At 44.4% G+C, this 25669-nt stretch overlaps 1 protein-coding gene across 1 annotated transcript in view; it reads right to left on the bottom strand.

Annotated features, from left to right (window-relative positions):
- Positions 1-998: 998 nt before the first annotated feature.
- LOC128734975 (tyrosine-protein phosphatase vhp-1-like) overlaps positions 999-25669 on the bottom strand; it is a 39104-nt gene continuing 14433 nt past the window's right edge. Inside the window, exons 3-4 of the mRNA XM_053829400.1 lie at positions 23155-23382; positions 999-3204 (exon numbers count right to left, since the gene is read on the bottom strand). Of these exons, the coding sequence (XP_053685375.1) occupies positions 2462-3204; positions 23155-23382 (971 nt within the window). The 3' untranslated portion in view covers positions 999-2461. The remainder of the gene's footprint in view (positions 3205-23154; positions 23383-25669) is intronic.

Raw genomic sequence — 25669 nt, 5'->3', positions numbered from 1 at the left:
CATGCCGCCTACATTTTGGTTGAAGATCACATGCTTGCCCTTATTCTGCGAGTCACATGACTCAATACGACAATTGTCACTTAGGTGACTCGCCACGGCGAGTCGAATCGTGTCACCTAGGTAAGAAACCCTTGTCACCTAAGTGACAAGGCGAGTCACCTAGGTGACAATTGTCACCTGATTCGCGGTGACTGCAACATAGTCACGTCACTCGCCTCGCAGAATAAGGGTAGCTGTCTTCGGTCTGGTAGGTCGCGGGAGATTACGGAATCGGCAGTTCTGCGTCGTCCCTGGAGGCAGGAGCGATGGCATCTAGCGGGTCAGTTGTGTGATATGGGCTAGCAAATTTGTACTTGCCCAGAGTGCAATTTTGGAAACCCCGTTCCCCGCAACCGCACGTAGGACGACTGTTGAACGCTGGCAGCAAAGGCGCGATTACTGCGGGGGAGTCAGGAGTTTCCATAATGCTAGAATCGGTGCATCCCGGTAGCTGGCGAAGTAGTGGTGGACCTGGTGAAAGGCCGGTAAGTGCATGGGTGTTTATATCCAGATGAATCCCATTAACGTCGGAGTTCGGTAGGCTAGAAGTGTACTGCGGGTCAGTAGTGTGTTGAGAACTATCAAATTTGTACTTGCCATGAGAAATTTCGGAAACCCTGTTCCCCAAAGCCGGAGCCAGATTTTTGACGGGGTATGGGCAGAAAACAGAGCAGAGGCGTATGAACCACCAGCTACTTGGCAGGCACTATTTGAAGAGATTTCATATCGACGAAACCTGGCGAAAGTTGGAGGACTACGGTGGGCCGGCCATGTCGCAAAGATGCTGGACGACTGTGCAGTGAAATTCGTCCTATTCAAGTACCCCATCGGCACGCAGAAACAGAAGGGTCCAACGCTGCTAAATGGCTGGACCAGGTTGAAGCCGACTTGCGTGTGTCGAAAGAGACGCTCAGTTGATTCTTCGGATCAAAGAAAAAATCAAGTACTATTTTGCAGAACTTTTTTTTGCTGTATAGTATTATTTTTGAGTGTCGACATTTCTCAATACAGCGACTTATACGAATCTAAACTAGAATAATTTAAATGATAACTACAGGAATCGAACTTTGCTTGCATTTTTACATAAATAGTTTCGTTTGGGTTTCCTCTTATGCCCAGTAGTTGGCGTTACCAACACCTGCTGGTCGTAGTAGGCTGTGGTTTTCGCATTGTTAAGCCCCCCGCGTATGTTGGTTGCGTAACAATGTGCTGTTGTGCTGTACAAAACTTGGTTCCACTTTGAGATATTGAAAAACTTCGCGTTCTCAACAAAACACTTAACCCGGTAATATTCGTGCCGAAGAAAGCAATCAACATCAGCAAGCTTGAGCGTTACCACGAATACACGTACAAAAACACAACTAATCTTTCGGCGTAAGCTTTCGGCATAGTGATAGTTTTAAAGAAGTTATAATTATTTCTGTTCTCATTACTGCTATTATACAAACAAAAAGTGCGCAGGTGCTCGATTGCCAATCAGTGCAGCTCAGGTTGTTAAACTCTTGAAGAAAAGGTTCAACTTTAGCACAGCCTTTCTTTATTTTGTTGGGATAACGGTGCAATTGTTGCTGGTTTCTGTGTTGGGGTTGGGTTGGGAACAACATGAAACCTGTCGATATGTGTGTTTGTGTGTGGGACAGGTTTGAGAATGATCTAGGGTTCCTTTGTTTTGTTTAAATTGGGAAACAACAACCGGGTCGCGAAAGTGCATTGACATTGATTGAAATTAATTAATTTTTTTTTATTCTTTGTTCTAGGTCGCTGGTGAAACTACGATTCCTCAGCACAAAAAAGTATTGGCATATATATTAAACAGTAACTTAAACGTTAAATGAGACTAGAGTTTGCTTCTTTATAGTTTTTTTTTTTCTTTCTGGTGTTTGTTTCAGAGATGAAAAACAATTATGGCGGTAATGAGTTGCTTATGTTATGGTTGAAGCAGCAGCTAACTAAAGAGCGTCCAACAGAGGTAGTTTGTTTTGCTGGGTGAAACTTTATACAAATTGTGACAAATTCTGTGGTCGATTTATCTCTTATTATACTTTCAAGAAAAACTACCTCTGTTTGACGCTCAACAGCTCTGTGTTTGATGCTGCCGGTCAGGATGATGATGGTGCTAAATGCATCCACAGTTTTAAACTCTTGTTTTCAACAAATAGGTTTTTTAAACAATTGATATGGGAAATTCATTTATCTCATTACAAAAATATCTATATTTACCTTCCATGTAAAGAAGAGCTCAAAAATGTTTTCAATGCAACTAAAGGCGAAAAATCAATTTCTTACGTTCTACTTAATTACTAGGCGCGCACGTAAAATTCTATAAATTAGCTCTGACATTAAAAATAGTTGTTTATCACACAAAATTTAAGAATACATGATAGAGGGACGAAAGGATTAATTCTAGCAAGCTTAAATCTGATCATGAGCGGGAACTGGAAGGGGCTGGCCGCATGCCGGAACTACTGCTGCTTGTGCTGCACGCGTGGAACGGACTGGGAGCGATTGTGCTGAGGGGCGTCGCCGGTACGGGCGCCAGTGACTGAGTGGGCGAGGGTGTTGACGATGACGATGATAGTGAAGAAGGCGAGGAAAGCGACGACGGTGACGATGGTGGCGAAGTGGGCAGTCTTAGTGTCAACCGATGCGCACAGCGGCCATTGAGACCGTGGCCGAAACTAACTCTGGTCGAGGTAAGGCCACCGGTGCTGTGGATGATGGTACTGGTGCCGGTGTGGCAGATGCTGCTTTGGCAGGTGCTGCTACTGCAGGTACTACTGTTGCTGCTGCTGCTGGCGGTACTGCAACCACTGTCACGGTTGTTGTTCTTGTTGTCATCGTCCTCGTCCATTTCCTCGTCGTGCTGGCTGAACCTGTTGCCGTTGTTGATGAGGAACGAGGGCGGCTGGCTGGGTGGCACTGTCGGGGACGGTGGCGGCGGTTCCAGTTTCCCGTCGGCAATCAACGCCTGCTCCAGTTCCAGCAGTTGACCCATAAAGTTCAGATTCGGAGAAATGATGGGCCGGGCCCGTTTCACCACCTGGTAAGCCTCTAGCAGCGAAATGGCCTTGTAGCGCATGACGTACGCGATGGCGATCGTGGCACTGCGGCTAATTCCGGCCTGACAGTGCAGCAGCACTGTGGAACCCTTTTTGCGAGCATCCTCTGTAAAGGTAAGGAGAAAAAAGAATAAAGTGAATTAGTTGTTGTTTGATAAGAAACTGTTAGAGGATTTAGGTTGCACCGTGGCGGTGGATGACTAGCTAGCTAGCAGCACCTGGTAACTAGCGGACAGAACAAGCGGAATGTAGACATTTATCTTATCTGACGGATCAGTCAGATCCCGGAAATGTAGCGAAAACAATGTGGGTGAGTAGATTTGCGGCGCTATGCCTAGTTTTTTTTTTTGATTACATACCGTCGGTCGTAAAAATAGAAAAAAATAAGACACTTTCGTACTGTGTCAAAGTACCCAATGCATCCAAATGAAAAGTATAAACAATTATTGAAGATATACACTTTAATTTTAGATATAAACAGCACGTCCCTCGTCAACTATCGGAGTAGGCTAGGTGGGAGGAAAAGAAAGCAAAACAACACAAATCGAGGACAGCCAAAACTGTGTGCTTTACTTGTAGCTTGTAGCAGAAGAAGTGCAAGTATGATTCATCATCATAGTAAGCGTGCTTGCTTGTTCGTTTGTTTGGCTCATGCGGGCTAGTTTTATTTTTCGTCGATTTCGTTGATTCGGAACCACGTTCTTGGGTGGGTAGCTAAGAGGCCGCCACCGGTACGTGCTTCCGCGAGCTTCTCTACACAATCGCTTTTCTTCGGTCGAACTTTGCGCGAGACTGAAGGACGTTGTTGATTTGCTTGATCGATTTCGGTTTTTGAGCGTCGACCGACCCCGCGGGCTATGGGGCGGACATTAATACAATAGCGATTGTCAATATTTGAGCGTAAATTCAGCGAAAGATCCCAGGCTGAAGAGCAAAGAAGGAATGATTAATCGTTCAGCAATTCGTTTAGCGGTCTATGATGTCACTGCTGTCCCGGTACGGTTCGGTCAAGAATTCCAAACTATATATAAACACACTCGCAGCGACTTTATGTAGGTACCGCGGCGAGGAGTTCGTTTTAATTTGTTTGAACACGGCGTATGGCACGTGACGAAGTTTCGTCCTCTCCCTCGGCGGGTTCATCATCTGAAGGATGTCAATCGGATGATTCAGGCTTCCTCCGAGGGATGATTCATCTCGTCAGGATTCCTTTTTTGTGTGACGATACACACCCGCTTTTCGTCCCTAATAGCTAGCGGATATGTAATGGATACCGCTTTCAGCGAGTGGTGTGTTAGGAAAAAACATAAAATAAACGAGATTTCCAGCCAGCCAGTGCAGCAGCGTTGCCCTTGCTTCTCGTCTCGGTTTTTTTTCGTATGATGAACCGTTTCCGACCGACCGTGCGGATCAAATTTCCGGCCATATTTTTTATCCCACGCGTGTAACCGTTATGATCGGTGCCGTCACAATGAACGGCGCATCGGAAAAGGGATGGATTTTTAATCAAACACGCATTAATCTCCCAAAAGGATCCAAACCTTGAAGAGGGAGCGAGACTTTGATTGTTTTGACAAAGCTTGGGGTGCGGTTTGAGCGAGTAATTACGATCTACTCAACCAGACACCGGAAATTGATTGATGAACGTAGTAAGGGATGACGTTTTTCTGGTTGTCAGTTTCAACATTTTTCTAATATTTTGCGCACTTACTCAAAGCTTGAAGTTTTTCTCCAATTATTGTCAAAAGTGTCTAAAACAAACCGAATGAACGGAACGGCGAATGAGTCATCATCAGTGTTGCAGCAGAGAAAAAACAGTGAACGAACGCTCCCGGCTCCGCCAGACTGTACGACCGCCGACCGGACGCGGGGCCTACCTACTGGCGGAGGCAATTTTGTTATTAAAACCATTCAACTGTTGAAATAACAATAGACCCGAAGCTAAGTAGACAAGCAGGCAAGAATTACGCAGCGAAAAGCAAAAATCGAGCACAGTTCGCGCGTTGGGCCTATCAATTTTGGTGTGTTTATACGGGCCACACAGCCGAGAGATATGTAGCGTAACAATTTAGCCAGATCGTTAGTGTGTAACGCCGTACATTTGTTTTGATAATATTCAGAACACGACCAAGGCACTGAACTATGAGGTCCGACCCTATGCTAGCGCAGTATCGCACCCAGTTTCACTTCCTGTTGGAAGCGACGCGCACTCGAAGAAGTCGGCCTATTTATAAACATAAATTCACCACTTAAAGGTGACTTTGGGTAGCACGAATCTTACACGCTCCTATCGCCGCGGCCCGCGGCGTACGGGTCGGCCAAACTTCACCCTGTCGTCGTTGGGCCACGGTAAAAGCATGACTCATAAGCGCTACTTTCACCCTTGATGCTCCCTCCTCTATCTCAGCCGCAATGTGTACAGCACATGCATGCGTACGGACCGACCGACTATTTACGGTGATCCCTCTGGATAACCAACCGGAGGCCCGACCGTTATGAGCTTTTTATTATTTCTCTATTTTAGCCGAATCCCGACGGCTTTTAGTATGTTAAATTTGATCCTTTTTGTCGGCAGGCTCACAATCACAAGGGAGAGGCTTGGCTTTACGCGTCCCTGTCCATTATCCTATATTTGAGATTTCCTCTCGTCTTGATGGATTAGGCGGCTTAAAAGTGTTCGATTGGAAGGCTAAAAGCAGATCAATATTTTTTTCAGTCTAGTGAGCTTTTATTGGCTCTAGCGAAGAGGATTAGTCAGAGGTTGTTTACGCAAAGATGCTATAATGACTGACGTAAAAGCTGAAGGTGAAGGTGTTTTTCCGAGGATAACGGGAGGATGACTAGCAAAAAGAATCGATTTTTCTCCTTTCGGTTTTGGGTAATACATTTCAGACATATTCCATAAGATTTCCAAGCACAGTTGAAAGGGACGTGCAGGCACAAATATACTACCTGAATATGTTTTAATAGCTGTTGAATCAAAGCAAAAGGCGACTTTAGAGCGGTGTATTGCATTACTTAAGAAACAAAAATAATTTTTCTAAACTTCAGGTGAATGAATTACTGGTTGTAGATATGTCAGTATTAACTAGTGCTCTGTATTTAAGAACGGTTTTAAGTCGTCAGTTTTAAGGCGACATGGGTTGGGTTATTTTAGACACAGATCGTGCCTCTTCCTCCATCCACTGTAGAACCACCGACCGAGAAGTTTAATCTAACTTTGTGTTTACTGGTGCATACTTTGTTGCGGGACGACGACACTATGCCACTAAAAGTATTAATATATGTTTGACCGCATTTCAAGGTCAAGACTAAGAACACGAGGTTTGGTCTATTTCATAGGAACGGGCCTTCCCTCGAAAACTCGCGCTGAGAATCGCGGCTAACGCGCCGACAGACGAACAGCGCCACACGCAGTACCTAGTGATGTCCGTTAGTCGTTCGATTAATTCAACTAATCGAATAACACATGAAATATTCGAATAATTTTTAATCGAATACTGCCAGCACGAGTAGTTGCATTAATCGAATAGTGCAATGAGTACGAATAATACCCCTCGTCTACGGCAAATGAAGCGGGAACGTAACCGTGCTCAACGTGCTCGACGCTATCGGAGAACGCCATTAACTCAGTTCAATTTCAAACACGCTAGTGATAAATATCGCCGCCTGAATGCTTCATTATATAAATCGTATGTACTGCGGGTGCAAATTGATCTTAAAAGGCAACCGAAATTTTTTTGGAATTTTGTCAACTCCAAACGAAAATCCTCTTCGATTCCTTTGAACGTTTGCTACGATGGTGTCGAGTCTTCTGACTCGTGTGAACTGTTTGCGAAATTCTTCGCTTCCGTCTTTGCTGATGAAAAAGCTTCTAAGCTTCCAGCCGATTTGGTGGATTTGGGTCTGTTCAGCATTACAACCGATATGATTATAACCGCCACTAAAAAATTAAAGCGTTCGTTCTCTGCAGGACCTGATAGGATTCCAGCTGTAGTTGCGAGCCGTTGCATAGCGGCGTTGGCCAATCCTTTATGCTTCATATTCAATAAGTCGTTCGCACAAGGGAGATTTCCCGAAGTTTGGAAAGAATCGTTTATCGTTTATGTTTCCAGTATTAAAAACCGGCGACCGACTCAACGTAAGGAATTATCGAGGAATCACTAACCTTTCCGCAGCTTCTAAACTGTTCGAGATAATTGTGAGTGGTGTAATACTGTCCCGCACTAAGAACTATATTTCAACGGTGCAGCACGGCTTCATGCCTGGTTGATCTGTTGGCACTAATTTACTGACTTGAAAGCAGCTTTCGATCGTATTGACCATGCAATACTATTACGGAAACTGTCTCGACTTAGTGTCTTCCAACAGATGATTGAATGACATCACCCGAAAAGGAACGTCGTGAATTAATTTTGCGCAAGCACCTGGAAAATTCTTAACTATCTTATCGGGACACCGGAAAACAACTTGGAATCGTGCACTCTCAACTGTGAGTCGTGTGGTTAAACGTTACTACGAAACTCTGAGAGTCTGAGCATCGAACGGAAGAAGAAATGCGGTCAGAATGGATGTTCTATTAGCGATCAGGATCACAAGCGTGTCGTGAAAGCGTTTAAGGAGAATCCCAATGGTCAGGGATGTGGCCAAAAAGTTGAATCTGTCGAAGTCTTTCGTTCAGAGAGCCAAGGAATGAGAGGGACTTCATACGTACAAAGTGCATAAGGCTCCAAATCGTGACGATCGACAAAATACGGTGGGAAGGTCACGGGCCCGGAAACTGTACACGCAGATGCTGCGCGAAGCCTCATTGTCTCATCAAGAATGATGAAATTTACGTCAAGGCAGGTTTCTGGGAGCTTCCGGGGCTACTGTTCTTCACCGCCCAGCACAAGTTTGATGTTCCGCAGGAAATAAAAAAGCAGAAACTTATATTTTTTTGAAACGATGGTTCTACAATTGATGAAGGAACGGTAGGGGAAAGAAATGGAAAAGTTTTTGGTGAAGGAAGAGGGGGAAGAGCGGAAAGGAAAGGGGGGGGGGGGGGGTATTGGCAGCTATGCTTGACAAGTAGTCATTTTGACTCCTACCTTTTGTCCAATGCTGGAAGGTGCATGAGTCGAATCAAGCTGTAATCTGAGATTACAACCGGATTCGAACTCACAACACCCTCCAGGGCATGTGGTTCGCTGATACTTGTACCTTTGAACACTGACAAAGAGGCGCTGGACAAAAGGAGACCGCAAAATCCACTTCTCAAGGATATTCAATTGTAGAACCATCGTTTCAAAAAAATATTAATATATGTATGACCTCATTCCAAGGTCAAGACTAAAAACTTGAGATTAGTCTATAGCAGAAACTTTTTAAGAAATACATGGTTTGGCAAGCGATCTGCTCATGTGGCAAACGGAGTGCGCCATTCGTGATTACCGGAACTGTACGAGCAGATATACCTCAAAGAGTGTCTACAGAACCGTCTGCTTCCTTTGCTAAGACAACACGAGGGCCCTATAATCTTCTGTCCGGATCTAGCCTCGTTATTTAAACACTATTTAAAGGATATCCTCGAGTAGTACGAAACTAACGAGGTCACTTTCGTACCCAAGGGCGTCAAATCCTTGACTTTTTCAGGTTGAACCAAGTGTCACTGACATTTTGGTTTTCAGATAATCAACACTCCACGATGCTACGATGATTCTGTTGAGTCATCGGCTCTCGCTGTTTTGTTGATTCCATTTTTGTCCATTTTTCCTGCAGTCTGCTGTTTGAAAAACGTTCCAACTCCTAACATATATTGAATAGAACATTCAGAGACATCTTAAGTAATGGGACAATTTTCACACTGCCCCTCATGTGAATAATCCAACTCATCACCATCGTCGGAACGAAAATTAACGAACAACCTAAACTAATCGATTGATTCCGCTAATTCTCGTCGATCAAACGACGCGTTTAATCGTCCCAAACGACGTGCCCCCTTGGTAGGCTGCAATAACACGCAAAATGTCCTGAAATTCGATTTCGACCCATTGCGCGAAGCAACTGTCGTAAAATTTAATTAAAATCAATGTTCATCAGCGCCGTCCGTCTCCGCAGCACTTCCGCCGTACCTTCGGGACTGGATCCGTTCCGGATTCAAGAGAGTTTTGTCCCATGCAGCGTGTTGCGAAACAATCGTATAGATGGTGTGTTTTATGGCTGCCACTGCTGGCGGCAGCCGGATAAATGCCGCCAATGAATGGGCATGGAAACGGCTCATTCTTTATACTACCGTTAGAACTGCCATCCATCTGCTTCTGGATCTGCCAGACCCAGCCCAGCAGCAGCGACAGAATCCAGATGATTCATTCATTTCGAAAACACTTTTCATTCATGGCATGCTGCGTCCTACCATCCTCGTCGTCGTTTCGCCAGCCATCCGTAATGCTTCCGATTCGCACTTCTAGTACAACAATGTCTAGCGAGAGTTGTGATCATGCAGCAGTCAGTGGTGGCGAAAAGGGAAACTCAATGCCCACTTCATATACCACGCGCTACTACTAGACCATAGCAGGAGGGTAAATTTTCACATATGTACAGTGTAATAAAATGCATTCCTGAAATGATTACAAGCATTGCTGTATCCTGTTTCTCTTGTCAGGCTCCTCACTTGACGCCATGGACGTAAAAGAGCTAATAAAATAATATTTATTCCCCCTTGTTTTTTCTTGGTTTCATCATAGCTCGAAGGGAGTCGTTCGAAGTTGCGCGGGAGCCGTATTTATTGAATAACAGGTTAAACAATGCTGCTATATTAGTAGCAGATGCAGAAGTGGTTACAAGCACTTTTCCATCAGCCAAGGGGGAACCGACTGGAAGATGAAAAATCATGGCATTGCGTCCTTCCCCTTGCTTTGTATAGGGCGATAACGTCACCTGTCAAAAATGAGTATCTTTGGTGAAAATTGAATCAAATCAGTTGTTGCGCAGCATCCATTTTTCAAATCAGCGAAATCGAGAAAAGGAAATTCGATAACTTCCAAACGACGTCATCCTGTCATCAGCGCCACCCGCGAATGTGTGTACGTAATTGAGGTGGTCATTAATCTTTTCGGGCCCTATCCGTACTGACGATAATCCACCGTGGAGAGGGGTCGAACCATTTCTCCCAGCACCATTGATGAGTGCGATTTTCCACACAGAAGGCGTTAAAATTGTGTTAATTTTTATTGATGGGCCATTTTCTACACACCAACCAAGAGAAGGGAACATTTATGTTGTCAAACAAATTCGCAGAATTCTTCCTGCCTTGGATTCTGTTCTTATTACACGTGAAGGCTGACATGAGTACGGAGAAACCGTACAACGAACGTTCGGCACGGCACGACTTGCCGTCAGAAAACCAGATTTTCCACCTCATCGCAACGAACGGTGCGCGCGAGTGTCTGTGTGTTGTTGTGGTGAAAGAAAACCTGATCTGCGCAACCGGTCTCGAAGCCACCGTCGCCCGAAAAGCCACGGCGAAAAAGTTACCAGGCTCTGCACCGCCATCCACCGAGAAGCCGAAGGAGAATGAGGGAATTGAGAAACATGGATACGTTAGCTGACTGGCTGGCATGAAACAATTTATTGCAATCCGTGGTTCGCTACGGCCTTTGCAGTGACGTCACGATCAAGCAAAGGTCATTCAAATGGCCATTGCTTTCGGCTCACGATTCGACGTTCGCTTCGGCCGCCGGCCGTCGAAACTTAACACGACAACAATCTGTCGTTATGTTGGGAAACGAGCACAAGTGGTGAATATTTCTTTTGGAGCCACCAGACCCGATCTAGCGCGAATACCAAGTTGGCGAAGCTTTTTTGACGGCACTCCGTTTGCGATTGCGGCCGCGTGACTCATCATCGTTGCGCTGTAGTATTTTTGGTTGGTTGAGTTTTGGAGGAAAGCCGTGCTGAGGTCACCGAACCGAACCAAAGACCGCAACGTTTGACCCCTTCGAAATAGACGCGCTTTGTGCTCTATGACTCATGCACTCGGTAATTGCGCACTGCCATCAGTAACAGCAGCAGCGGTCTACGAAATTGTTCTGGTTCGATTTTCTCCATTTGCTCGCTTCAGGAACATGAACATTATAACCCTCCTGTTGAAATTGCCGCTGTTGGCGGCACCGGAAGCCCGAAGCTTGCGTCGCTGCGTATAAACGGTCCATAACGAAGGAAAGGAAACGTATTAGTCATCGCTGGCCCAGCTGTCAAACGCATTCGATTGTTATTGTTGCGTTACGATGACATCTTGTGAATGACGGGCAAACATCTGCAGATACATAGAAGCCTCTTATCGCCATCCATCTCACCACAGATGTGTCTATTTACGCAATCCACTTGAAAGTTGGTCGTAAAAATGTATTTTTTCTTGCCGTTTTAAGATTACATTCCTTTATATTTGTTTGTTCTGCTCCTGAGGTAACGCCGACTAACAGAGATGCCATTGTTTATCCCCTTTACGCCGCAGATAACGAAGAGATTCTCCGCTGTTGACGGTGATCGTGATGGATCTCATTTATCATTGCTTAGTCCATGCGTCACGGTGATTAACTAGAATTAATGACCAGGAAACCAGATAACCTTTGGTTTCTCTAGAAAGTCGCGTGGATTAATTCCATGGAAACGATGTGCCAATTATGCTGGTACTTAGTGCCTGCATCCCTCGCTATTGTCGGAAATGATTTCGCAAGCCGCAAGTTTTTCCGGCGCCTGGACCGGCAATGAAATCAGAGCGCCCGTGATATCTTTCCGGAGACGGCAAGGGGAGAGGTTTTATTGTTATTTTAAGCTCTACCTCGGTGGTGCTGTCAACCGGGAGACAGAGGGCGGATCGCAAACCTATTAGAGTAATGTACCTTTCAGGGTTCCACCCCCTCATTAGTTGCAGTTTTCGGCAGCATCAGCATCGTAAAAAACGGGATAGACGGTATCCGGGGTGTCACCCGGACCAACAAGCAGGATGAGTCATCCTGCTAGCTAGCGAACTGAATGAGAATAAAAACCGGCCGTTACCGTGCCGAAGGGGAAATGTCATTGGGTTCGGGTTCCTTCCATCATCGTCGTCAGCAGCAGCAGCAGCAGCAAAAACGTTGCGAGGAATAATCTGTGCGTTTGCATGCACACAGCTCCTCCTTTTTGTGCCCTGTGCTGATCTTTGATTTCCCAACAAAGGAAAAACATGAAGGGTTTAGGTTGTTTGTGTTGTTTTGTGGGATTTTACATTGCCGTGCTCGGGGGTGATGATTGATTCCCGGGTTTCGGATGTTAACGAAACTGTTCGGAGGGTTGTACGTTTTTTCTTTTCCTTGGGTTGTCGATCACAAAGTTTGGTCACCGTTCACCGATTGACCGTTGATGACAAGTCTTGTGATCTAATGAAAACACATTATACAATTGCTTGCCATCATTTTTAATAGAAGAAAGTGATGAAATAAAGGTGTTGATAGTATCCAAACAGATCGGGATAAGGCATGAAGGAGAAAGGCGAGGAATGCTCATTGAAGCAACGCTTAAAAAGTTGTAGGTAGGGTTTAGGGGTTTGATTCTATTCATAATGGTGCTAACTCAAAAATAATCAGCTGATGTAATAATAAAGGTTGAATCGCGCGAGCTAAAACCTTTTAATAAATCCATTTTTAGCGCCTACTACTCCTAGTACCCGAAGAAAATCCTTTTCCAAACAGCAGTGAAAACCTGAAAACGCAACAAAATCAACTGCTGCTGACGTGTCAAATGCAAATTGCTAACGGAATTAGGTCATTCAGCCTGTCGTCCCCGCGCTACATTTAAGGTCGCTAGTTTCTGTCAACACGGGCACGGGCGGTACAGAAAGCATACCGACAATTTTTGGATGATGAATTTCTTTATTCATTTATCGCAAGGGAAACAACACCCACGCCGCTGCTGTTCCTTCGGTGCACAAAGGGGAGCCGTCGTCAGCGGGAAAAACTAGGACTCAGTCAGTCAGCGTAAAACCCCCGCACTCCGCACATGCCTTTGTGTGTTGGTGTTTACAGCCTAAAAAACACTTCTCCTCATATAGGTATCACTCACCAACCGGAAAACGGTGCGTGACTGTTTTCGGAAGGATTCCAGCAGGGTCCGGAGGATTATCAAAAACATGACAACTACACCACTGCGTCCAAGGGTGAAACAAACCGGTGCGGCGTGTGCAATAATGCGGTTGCGACAGTGCAAAAGAGATTAACGAACAGATACGAAGTATTTACCGCCAACAGGTGCGCTCACTTGGCGGTCGGGTTGGTTTCCACTTGCATCGCGATGCGGCAGCACTGGAAAAACGCAAACGTCAAGTGATAAATCGTCCGGCGTGGGCGGAGGAAGAGTTTGAGCAAAAATCGATTCTGGATGACTCATGCCTTTCGCGATTTGAAGGTTTTTTTTCGGTCGACGAACACTAAAGAAATATTTCCTTCAAGAGTTTCCACTTTTCGCAGTGCTATTCCAACGTAAATGTAAACATTGCTACTACAACAGACAGGCAGCCATAAATAGCGACGTGGAAAATATCGGCGTTCGTTTGGCAGTTCGTGATTTAGCGCAATAATGAAAGTACAAGCCGAATGAGTGTGTGCCTTTGCTGCACAGAAGAAGCATTTTCTTGTCTCTTGTTGGCACAATGGCAACCGAAAGGCGGCCAATATCGATTGTGTACAGGCAGGCAGGCAGGCAACTAATTCGTCACACGTAATCGGCTTATCGACTGCTTTGCAGGGTACTCCGGATGTCCGTGTGACGCACATTCCATGCGGGGAGTGTCGACACGTGTGATCATTTTCGGTAATGCGGACAGTCACGTGCGGGGATCCTTTTAAAGCCAAATTGATTTCTCATTTTATGTGAGACTCAATTTGCTCGAATGAAGTGTGCTGCACTGCACGAGGGTGTGTAATCTCAGAGTTTTCCGAAACCTTGCTTCGATCCGTTAGATGGCAGATCAAGTATGCAACCAATTCAGAAAACCGCTCTGGCGGACCACTCTTATTTGACAGTTCTTTGCCCACTGTACAGCGGCAGAGTTTCCGTGCACGATAAGAGCTGTGTAAACATACAAACAAACGACCAAATGCGCGCAGGTTGTATTGTTTATCTTTGCTAGGAAAATTTATGTTGCACGGTGGTTCTACTGATCCACCCTCGATTTTACGGCGCTGCTCATCGCGGGAAGGATTATTGGTGCGTGCAACCCTCCGGACTTCCTTTTCACATTAGCATGCGCTACGGGCGGAAGGAGGGGATCCATAAAATACAGTTAATTTCCCAAAACTCCCACATCCTGCGAGCCGGAAGGTCTTCGTCATCGCGCTAAAGGAGCCCTAACCTAACTAGAAGAGGAAGCTTTTCATAGTGCTATCTTTTGCAAAGAATGTAAAGGCGTAATCTTCAGTGCTACATTTGTTTGGCTGTGAATTCCCCTCTTCGTCCTTGATGGCATGTACACCCGTTTAGAGCTTACTTATAAATATCTAAATATTTATCTAAAATTTATCTGAATTCGTTCGGTCCAGACCGTCGTCAGACAAGAGTAAACTCATTATGCATGCAAAATGGCTTGGCATGGGTTGTATTCCCTGTGCCAGAATCATCGGAAGACTGTAGATTAGAAAAGATTTGTTCGAGAATCCCTCGAGAGTAGTTCTGGGTAGGGCAGAACCTAATGAAGCAGCAAGTGGTGAATGTGTATTCAAAGAGAGGTATCACCAATTAGCCCTACATAATTCCTTCGTCCATCTGAGCCATGTTCTTCACGCCACATGCTAATTAAAAGGTGAAACCTAGAAGTAGAGAATGATAGAACAGATTTCCAAGCCTCTCGTCCATCGCCCGTCACATCAGCACAGCCAACGGTAAAAAACGAGCAAACGCAGGAAGCATTGAAGCTTACCTGTGTGTGCGGTAAGGGTACCAGCAGCACGAGGTGAAGCCGTTTTAGCTTCGTTCGTCATAGCACGCCATGGAACTGTTGCAAGTTAAGGATCGCAATGCCGAACCAGAACACCGACGGCACCTGTGTATACTACCAACAGTCGTGTACATGTGAAATAATATATTGATTGATTGCGGTCTGCTTTATTCACACAGCTTGCTCGAACCTGTAGTCGACCGTACGCTACGGCCGGCCCCCGCCCGCCCTCAACCAGCGTCTTCTGCTGGGCCACCACGGTAGTGTCGAAAACCGATGATTCATCGCCGAGCGCTGCTAGCTGGCTCGCTGGTAACACGGTGCGATGGCCTCCGCAATGCCTCTATTGTTTCGATTTTATCGCTAGGTACCTGCCAATTGCCTAGCCGTCCGTCGGTTACATCAGTGGTAAAAGTGATGCTAAGTTTGTGGGGGTTTATGGCTCGAGGAAAAAAAGAAAGAAACCAAAAGCTGACGGAAAAATTGAGACAATTCGAATTCCGGGGAATTATACAACTACTGTAAACCAAATGTTTTCAATACTTGTTAGATAACGTATGCTCTCTTTGGATAATGCTTTTAGCGTAGAACTACGTTTTTGTTTTCTATATTGGAGTGCACTTCAAAAGTACGAAAAATGAACATGTAACGAAAAGTGGTAATGTTTTGCACGCTTATAACTAAGTCATTTTTCAACGGATTCTAGAGATATTTGCACCAATCGACCAGAGATTTTTCTATGCATTGATTGGTATGGAAAAAATGACAAAAATTTGTCAAGTAAGTATTGAAAAAGCATAAATCAACCAATCACATCAAAGAATGCTTTTGCTTTCCAGGACCGGACGACAATCTTACACACATACAATTTCGTTTACTTCGAATCTATCCATCCCAACTGGTCAGGAAGCATTTGTTTCGATAAAACCTCGACTAAGTTGATGGCCTGTAGGTAAATTAATTTGTGAAAGTGTAAAACTACCCCTTTTCTTAGATCGATTTTATCATTTGAACATTCAACCTAGACGAACTTGATGTCCAGAAAGTAAACCGGTGAAGAAAAGAACTCAACCATCCTTTCCCTTTCCCAAATTATATCGATAAAATTTAATGTATGAAAACCTAACGTAATCGGGAGACGGAATTGTCAGATATTCAATTAAAAATTTAAAAACGCGAAATTTCTATACATTTTGAAGTTTTTCAATGATTATATCAGCAATTGAAGTCGAATTCAACTGGTTGCGCAAAAGGGTGATTCAGAAAAACTCAATCAAAATTCAATTTGCCAAGTGAGTATGAGTCTAACCAGATAAGTTAAGCATAGCAATTGCCCTTAGATTATTTTGGAATGTCCTAGAAAGTGGAGCCTTCTACGAAAATTACAACTTGCTAGATTGTTCGGTTTAGTGCCCCTTAGATGCAGTGTGTGATAAGTTATTTTCGCTCCCAAGCCAAGTGCTGACCTCAGCACCTGTTACCGGTGCGCGGTCCATATATGGACAGTTTCGATCGAAACACCTTTACAAAACGGTAATTTAGAGTCGTGTGTAAATCAGCTTATCGTACGGGGTAGCAAGCTGATAATGGGAGAAACCCATTATCACCTGGCATTGGATGGTTTGTTGAAAAGCACTAGATCCAGATTCGATAACGACCGAACAGTGCAAATGTAAACAACCGGGGTTTTCTGATTCTTTTCTTCAGCACACAGAACTGTGGGAAGTACTGTTAATATCAGCTACCGCTGCAATTGTTTTGGCTGACAAGTCCATCGATGATGAGGAGTTAAGTCAAGACTTTGCTTTCCTCGTTTTTAGTTGCTATTAGTTTAACTAACAAGCTAATAAATCGTATCGAATCTTTTTCGATTATTTCAATATCGTTCAAAAAACCTATAATGTTCAGCAAAGGGCACTCAATGACTTATTTTTGATTTAAAAATTTTAAACTTATTTATGTAAAACTGTAATACGGCGGTGGCATATTTACGCCCGAATCGAATGAGCACTCTATTTGCGAACAGCAAGTGGAGTGACTCATTGTTGTTATACAGCAACAATAAAACAAACTTGTTTTGCCACTTACTCGTCGTTGTGTCTTCTTCGCGGTACTCGCCATATAAATTGCCCGCTGATAAGAGGTAAAATGAATCAATACAATAATGCGGGACAGCACCGGGTCCGGTGGTGTATCTACGGAGGAGGCGCGAAACAACACCACCGCCAGAGATAACCAATAATACACTCCATAAATAGAGCATTGTTCCGTCGGATTCAATATTATATAGACAAGAGTTGAGCTGATAAAGCAGCTCGTTTCCATTCGCGATAGAGACGGCAACCTCGGAATAGGGGTTTTCACTCAGTTGGTAGGGCATCTTGTCCCAATTTTAAATGATTCGTTAATTGTTTAACAATTTTAAGTTTTTGCTGCGCTGCAGAGTCGGGTTTGACTGTGAAGGATTTACTGGAGAATGGAATCGGTCTCCCAGATGGCCTCGAGGTATGATGCTAGCTTAATGAGCCAGCCGTCGTAAGTTCAAATCTCGGCTGGAAGAGGCTGTTAGAGTCAATAGGATCGTAACAGCTGGCCCTACAATTGTCCTATACTCGAACAGCTATGAGTCCTGGTCGCCCTAAGATTCTGCATTCCCCTCCCCCCTCCACCAAAAAGGTATGACTTCCTTAATGAACTTCATTATCTTGTTCGGTTCAGCGGAGTAGCCGTAAGGATTCCCTTTCCGAAAAACCGCAGTCTTCGCTAAATTAATGCACTGCATTGGCACAGTATGGGGTCCAGTAACCCTAGCTTCTGTAGATTGACCAATTTTAGAACCATCGGTGTAGAACAAGAGTGATCCCGGACGAAGTTTAGGACCACCTTCTTCCTATGTGCTGCGATCGGTTTCGATTACTTTAAAGGGTATATCGAAGTTTGTCCTACTTTCCATCCAGTCTTCATTCATGATTACCAGACCAGTGTTCAGGTGAAAATCTCGGAAGGTTCGTAGGTGTCCATTGAGATGTCCGTCTTGAAAATGTTTAGCATGCCGAAGGCTACGAAATTGGTGCAATGTGCTGGTCATTGCTCCAGTTATTGAAGAGCATGCCATTCGTTGTAGTTTACTAAGCCATTTTTGAGCTGATATTTAAGTGGTTTTATGCATCACACTAGCGAAGCGATTGTTAATCATTCTCGTAATCGCCGAATAGTTCCAGTGAATTATTAATCTACTAGAAATAGTACATTCCAGGAAGCTTCAGCCATTGAACTTTGACTACAAACCCAATTCTATACCAATCCCACGGGCTGACCACATCAAGGACCTCGACGTGATTCTAAACTGCCATGTTACCTGCGAACAACATATATCTTTCATCGTATCCAAAGCTATTCCGAAATATGCAATGCCTTACTGCCTTATATTGTTTATTAGTGCAATTCTCTCTCTCGTTAGTACTGTTCAACGGTTTGGAATCCTCAGTATAATAACGCCTCGTATCACATCGAAAACATCCAACGTAGATTTGTTCGCTATGCCCTTCGTCGTCTACCTTGGAGACAACCAATGCAGCTCACTCCTTACTTCATACTTTTACGAAAAAATACGGATAAAATCATTCGTCACGGTTTCGAAGGAATTCTCGAACTTTTTCTGCGAAATGGTTCAGTAGGCGGCGCACACTTTCTTCGTCCGTCGTTTTGGCTATCTTATTCCACCAGATCTTCATCTGATTGATGTCTTTGACAACTTTTCCCTTTGCCTTCTTGAGTCTCCTCTTCATGATTGCCCAATATTTCTCAATAGAGCAGAACTGGGAGCAATTGGGTGGGTTAAGGTCTTTCGGAACAAACTGGCCCCTCTTTCTCTGCATACCATTCTTGAACGACTTTGCTGTAATGACAGCTTGCCAAATCCGGCCAAAACATCACGGGACGGTGCGGGGATCGAATGAACGGCAAAATTGGTTTTGGAGACACTCCTTTTGGTACAGTTCCGACGTCATTGTCTTATTTGTAACGAAAACTTTCGTTTTTCTGCCACAGCTGCAAATGCCCTGCCAAATCATAAATTTTCGTTAAAAATTTGTCGGCAAAAACAAATTTAAATTTGATTGAAATATCCTTGGCATTTGCCCGAAGTAGGCCTTGACATACGTTTTATCGTCCATCAGAAGATACCCGTCGAACTTGGTTAGCACCCGGTCGTATAGCTTTCGAGCACGGATTTTGGCCACACTATTCTGTTTTATGGTTCGGTTTGGCTGTTTGCTAGTTCGATACGACTTGATTCCTTCCCGGAGTCGAATTTTACTCACGGTACTATGGGCTGCGTCGAATTTTCCCCCGACAGATTGGGATTCCTCTTGATGGTCTTAAAAATCTTACCAGGCAGTTTCCGATCGATAGTTCCACTCTGATGATTAGCCGATGAGGCTTTCGAATCGTCGTCAATGTTTCCTTATACCGTTTGATAACGCGCCATACGGTATTTCTGGGCAATTTCAGCTGTTTAGTTTGCCTAGATGCAGACCACAATGGACTTTTCCAAATACCTGTGCACAATTTTTTCCCTTCTTTCGGCTTCCATGTTGTTTGTTTACAAAATACAGTCGTTTTGCGGAATTTCCGACACGTGGGCGAACCAAGAACTTCCAAATCCGTCCACCAAGAGCGCCACAATATGAGCAAAAGTTTGTTCCAATTCTAAATGAAGCCAGCTTTATTAAGACGAATTCTGTATCATTAGCGCCAACCAACTATTCTAAATAAATGAATAAATAAATTTTACCCTTACTAAAATTGTCATATCGTCAGCGAATCCTATAAATTCATAGCGTTTGTCAGCCAATTTATTTAGAAAATTATTGAGTCCGTTTTTCCATGACTTTGTTTATTCAATTGTGGGAGGCGTTGTCAAAGGCTCCTTCAATATCAAGAAAAGCTGCTAGTGAGGTTTCTTTTTTTGTCAGAAGGCTTCTCTATGTTTGAAACCAACGTATGAAGTGTTGTTTCAGTTGATTGTCCAGCTTGGTAGACAAACTGGAGTTTGTTCAAAGGCCTTCTCTTCAAGTATGATAGTTTGATATTAAAATCAATGATTTTTCCATCAGTTTTAAAACCACGGATGTGAGACTAATAAGCCTGCATGCTTTGGAGCTTGTCCTGTCATGTTGCCCAGCTTTCGGAACGAAGATGGCTCGAAGTTCTCTCCCTTTCGTAGGAATGTATCCTAGTGTTTGGGACCATTCCATCCGATCCATGAGATTTAAAAGGCCCACTCAACTCTCGACTCCGTGAGAATTGTACTACCTAAATCTTGAACTTTATTTTCGTGCGCTGCGTTAAAGTCCTGTGCGTCATCGAAAGACATATGAATTGAAACGGTCGGAAAAATGTATGCGATTAGGGAAACTAAAGATCCAGATCATCATGAACTGATCCAGTTTCATACAAACATAGGAAAACTTATGCAGCAACTCAGAACAACTCTCAGTTTACAAACAAAGTGGCATCATCGTCGCCATCATCGATTCTATCCAAAGTATTATACTAACAAAAGGGAATGATTCATGTGCCCTGAATCGATGCCTCAAGGAGATGCAATAATCGCTTTGTTTCTGCGATGTGCATTGCGCGCAGAAAAATCTCGGGACCAAGAAAAACAAAATCGAATGACCAAGTTCAGCCGCAGAGCACAGCACAGGATGTTGACAAACACAGTGAATTCATTCCCGTACCGATTGGCGGACGGTGGTGGTGCCGTCAAAATATCATCGCCGAGAACGCCAAATACGGTTCAACCGGTCGACAGGAGGATGACATAATCAGTTCTTTCGGCGTACTCCAAGCTTCAACCAGTGGTAATTTTTGTGGTGAAATGTAAACAAACTGCAGCCACCTTGAAATTCATATGCCTGCTGCTCAGAGGTTTGACGCGCTGTCATTGTATACTGGCCTCGTGAATGGCGGTGATGAGGCTTATGAACCTTTTTTCAATTCAAAGAGAGTTGAATGAATTTTTAATATGACCAATTCGATACGACTCGATGTTGATGATGACGATGACGACGACGAAGACAGGCTGGCAGGCAGCAGCGGTGGCGAGTTGCGACGAGCGGTTTTGAATACTTTCAATAAGCTTTGCTTATTTATATTTACATTCGCCAAACGCGAACTGTTCGCTGGGGTATGTGTACAGTGTGCGAGACTACGTAAGATTTAATTTTAACCCAAACCATCGTAAGTTTGATCGTTTCGCAAGGTTGGTCGTCGTCGTCGATGAAATGAGGCGGTACATCGTCTTTCTTGCCGGCTTATTTGTGACCGCAGGTCGCCCAAATATAGCCGTGACATCAGTGGACTGCCGTTTCACTGTTGTCATACAACCGATGAAGCAAATCCACTCCCGAAAGGGTTAATCGATAACCCTCTGCCTGCTTCAGGGGCGGTATCCTTGAATTCACTGACTTCCTACATCAATCAGGCAGGAAGCAATCGAGTGATATTCAAATTCGGAGAGTTGAAATGTTGGTTGAATGACCACCAGACTACGCGTGTGACATCAGTATGAAGCAGCGATAAAAAAAAGTGAAACCATACCGCAACCGGAAATCGGTCTACTCTGTGTGTATGTTTGCTTCAACCCAACCGAGTCTCGTTTTCTAAGATATGTCACACAAACGACCGACCTCGATCAGTGCGTGAGAACATTTAGTTTGTGTTCTTCGCCGTTTCCTGTTGCGCGGTGGCGCTGTTTGGTGATTAGAGCGCTCACCACCACAACCGCCCGCTTTTATCGAGACGGCTATTATACTGGTCACTGTGTTCAACCGTGGCGTTGAAATATGCAAATTAAATCAAACTCAATCTTTTCGTCACTTTATGGCTGTTGGACTGTCGAAATTTTTAACGCAGATAGCGTGTGATACCAACATACAATTGAGTAAATGTTGGCGCTGAAGCCGGAAGATTTGATTTGATTGTCACCGTTGCTTAGAAGCTTTGGTGCTGAACAAAATGGACCACGTGACTGGCATGAGAAGACGAGGTATTTTTCCACAGTCTTATCGTGGTGCCTGATAACACTTTTCTACCCGCGTCATCGCGGTATTCATCCTGTGACACGGCAAAAATAGTACCGATCACTTACTTTGATGGAACAATAGTTTACTAAAGCTCAAGTGAGCTCAACTACTAATGTATTGAAAAGCAATTGCCGCAAAAACGGCAAAAACACGTTGATTTGAAATAAAAACAGTTTACAATTTTAACTGCCAATCCAAGGCAGGCAGGCCTGCGTCCACGCAGGCAGAACACGAACACGAGCGCTGCATTTGATGAGTCATGCATTTAAAATACTCATCGTGAGCACACACTGTTTTGTACTGAGCGGAGCGCGAGTACCGACCGATGATAGTAGAGTACTACTAACACAGCCAACGCCGGAACCGAGTCGAACCACAGACAGGCGGAGTGACCTCTCCGCCATAGCCGGGCAGATCTTTCATCGACTTTTAATTGCACTTTGCACAGCCATGTCCGATAGTCTGTGGCGTTGGCAAAACACCTGCGCAACCAAACCAGACAGACAGAGAGTGATAGCGATACAAAGCATGATTAAACATATGCCAGCCACAGCAGCCGTTTCAACAACGGCATGAACGGTTTTTGTGCCTCGAATCGCGCCGCGGTATCCCTATAGGTCGCTTGAAGGTTGTTCTGGACTACCGGACGACCTGCTGTATTGGTCGTTAGCGGACCGAATGATTTTGTTTAGGAATGCAGATTTTCCTTCAGCCAATAGCCCCGCAAGAACCAGTCTTTAATTGCCACCAGGACGATGTGTGTATTGCGTAAGAGCTCTAATTTTATTATCGCAGTTGTTGCGATTTTAAACTCGCACCTCTCAGCTGTTACACAAAGCACAGTGATTTATATTTTTTGACAATTTTTCATAAATTAAAATTAGATCGTCTACCGTTGCCGCGCTCACTTTGCTTGTTAAAAATGCTTAGTTTATGACAGTCATTCGCTGTTTCGGTGCGTCAAGTCATCAACCTTTAGTCTATAGCAGCGCGAGAAGAAAAGAACTGTACTCACCAATGAAATCGAAGGCCTCCTGAAAGTACTGCTTGATGTTCTGATGGGGCGTATCGCTGGCGGGGATTTGTTTGTACTCCAGCCCTGGCTTCAGCAGGTTAGCCGCTGGCTGTTGGCAGGTCACATTCAGCACGCAGTTGGCTCCCACGGTTGACGGATCGATGGCGTCCCGGCCGTTGCCGAGCAGTAGATGTGGAAATACGGGCGATGCGGGATGCGTTTCGATATCTGTGCGTAAAAGAAAAAAAAAAACGAGGCCGGACGTTAATTGAATCGAATTTGTATGAGTCATTGATATCGATTGGCGCAGTTGGTTCGGCAGCAATGAATGGTGTGGCGACCGACTTGGCGTAATAAATTCCCAACAAATTAATATAGAAACTTACTCGCTCTCCTGCCGGGCCCTGGTGGCCGGGGAGACGAACTGCTGCAGCAGTAACAAGGCAGCAATATCAAAAGGGCGATAACGAAACATCAATAAACCATATTGGTCGGAACATACGGAACGTGCGACGACGACGACGACGCAACGGTTCTCTGTTTTTGGCATTCTTCGGCAGGGTATCGTCAAGGGGCGGGCGGCGATGATTAAAATTGACGGTCAAACACAACCGAGGGGTGAGTGTGAGAAATGAGTCACTATTTGACACTTTGGTTGGCTGCAGCACGATAACAGAAACAGACCAATTCACAACGCAGTCGATATTTATCGTAACTTGATATTGATTTCGATAGGATGGATAGGGGATGTTTTGATCTGTTCGTGTGATTCGGTAATGGAAACAATTGCCGCTGATTTCCGCTGGAAATTGTTTGATGGTTAAACGATTAAAACTAACAAAAGGAAGGTTGGTCCACCGAGACGGGTTTCCCCCCTTGTGTAAACCTATGCTATCAGCTGATGAAAATTAAGCGAAGTTTGCTATCGAAACACAATTGAACGACGTCAATTTTTTTTACCAATCAATCACAGCGGTGCTAAACTTGTTAAATTATCGTGATGATAATAAAACAAAAATGTCATCACTTTGCACGGACGTAGCAATCGACTAATAAATAAGGGATTCAAGCCTCTTCAAATTTATTATTAGTCGAAATTATTCGAATTGAAACGATACTAAAATTAATGTAGAGTCCAGCAAACACCCTTTTCCGCTACGCCACTGTCACACACCGATCATAAGCTAGCAAAGGTATTCGATTGCCGAAGTTCTGTGCGCGCATCCGCGTGTAGGTATAAGGGGAGAGGAGCACAAAGCCTGCACAAGCCAGCGAACCTCAGCGGAAATTTTGTTTACCCATCAAAAATGGTCATATCAGACGGGCTGAACCCGACTGAGCTAACAATGCTGCTGCTGCTGACATTGCTTATCCAGTCAGTCAGTTAGCCAGCTAACGATTGTTGAATGAGTCTCTCTGGTGCTGCAGCTAAATTAATTGATCCAAATTGGGAATGAATGGAAGTCGCGAGCGATTCTAATTAATTTGATCGTCTATGGTGGTTTCCGATTTCGCAGTCTACTACGATGACTGCGCAGTTCGTTTTCTTCCCCATTAATCTGTCACAACGAGTATAGATAAATATGAGTCATTTGGATTGTAAGTTACAGCTTAAAGGGAGAATGCTGCTACGAACGTCAACAAAAAGTGATAATTGCACGTACCAATTACCACATTTTTGTTGTTTTGTTGTTACTCTAGAGATCACCTGGTTTTTTTCTCGTGTAGGTACATATCACAAACGAGATCAGTGTCATGTGATCACGGGTGTGCTTTATTCGTGTAAACACAGAGCAATGGTGCACGGCAACAACCGATACCGACAATATCAAAGTTCAACTCTACGCACAGCAGCTTTTGCTCACTCGTTAGCGATGATGCTTGAATAAATTTCTGCCAATTGTGCAAATTATCACAACTAGGTACTCGCTTCTGCGCTTACATACCCTGCTAGTGCTAAAAATAGTGTTGAGAGAAACACGTGCTGGTAGCTTCATTAAAAAAATACAGTACACAACGTATAATATGCCAACGCGGGAGGCGACGAGCAAGTAAATGATGCTAAATTGATCGGTATAAAGCCCGAGCAAACTGCCCAAATAGAAAAAAATATATGGTTCATACCAGCCTAACGCCGGACAATTTGCCTAATGGGCTTGATTACTTTGATTGTGTTTCTGTTTCGTCGGTTCACTGCTCGGCACTCCAGTTGGCATCACTGTTCATTCAGCATCTGACAGTTCTGGTCTTCTTGCGAGCACGACCAGGGGGCTTGATTGACGGCTACAGTTTCGCTGATTGGTTATTGGTGTCGCTTGTTGACACACTGCAGAGGTGTGTTTACGGAACCAGTCGATTGTTTGCGAAGACCAAATTCCTCAACGAACCGATCATCATCGAGCCGCAGCCGAACCTCTGACAAAAAAACCGATCGCGCGAGTGGGAGTGGGATGCAAGCATTATGTGCCCACGCTGCTGGGCGCTGCTTGGCGGGGAGGAAACATTGCGAATATTT

The sequence above is a fragment of the Sabethes cyaneus genome, chromosome 1 (genome assembly GCF_943734655.1).
Source record: "Sabethes cyaneus chromosome 1, idSabCyanKW18_F2, whole genome shotgun sequence".
Lineage (NCBI taxonomy): Eukaryota > Metazoa > Arthropoda > Insecta > Diptera > Culicidae > Sabethes > Sabethes cyaneus.
This window is presented reverse-complemented; position numbering and strand designations above follow the sequence as displayed.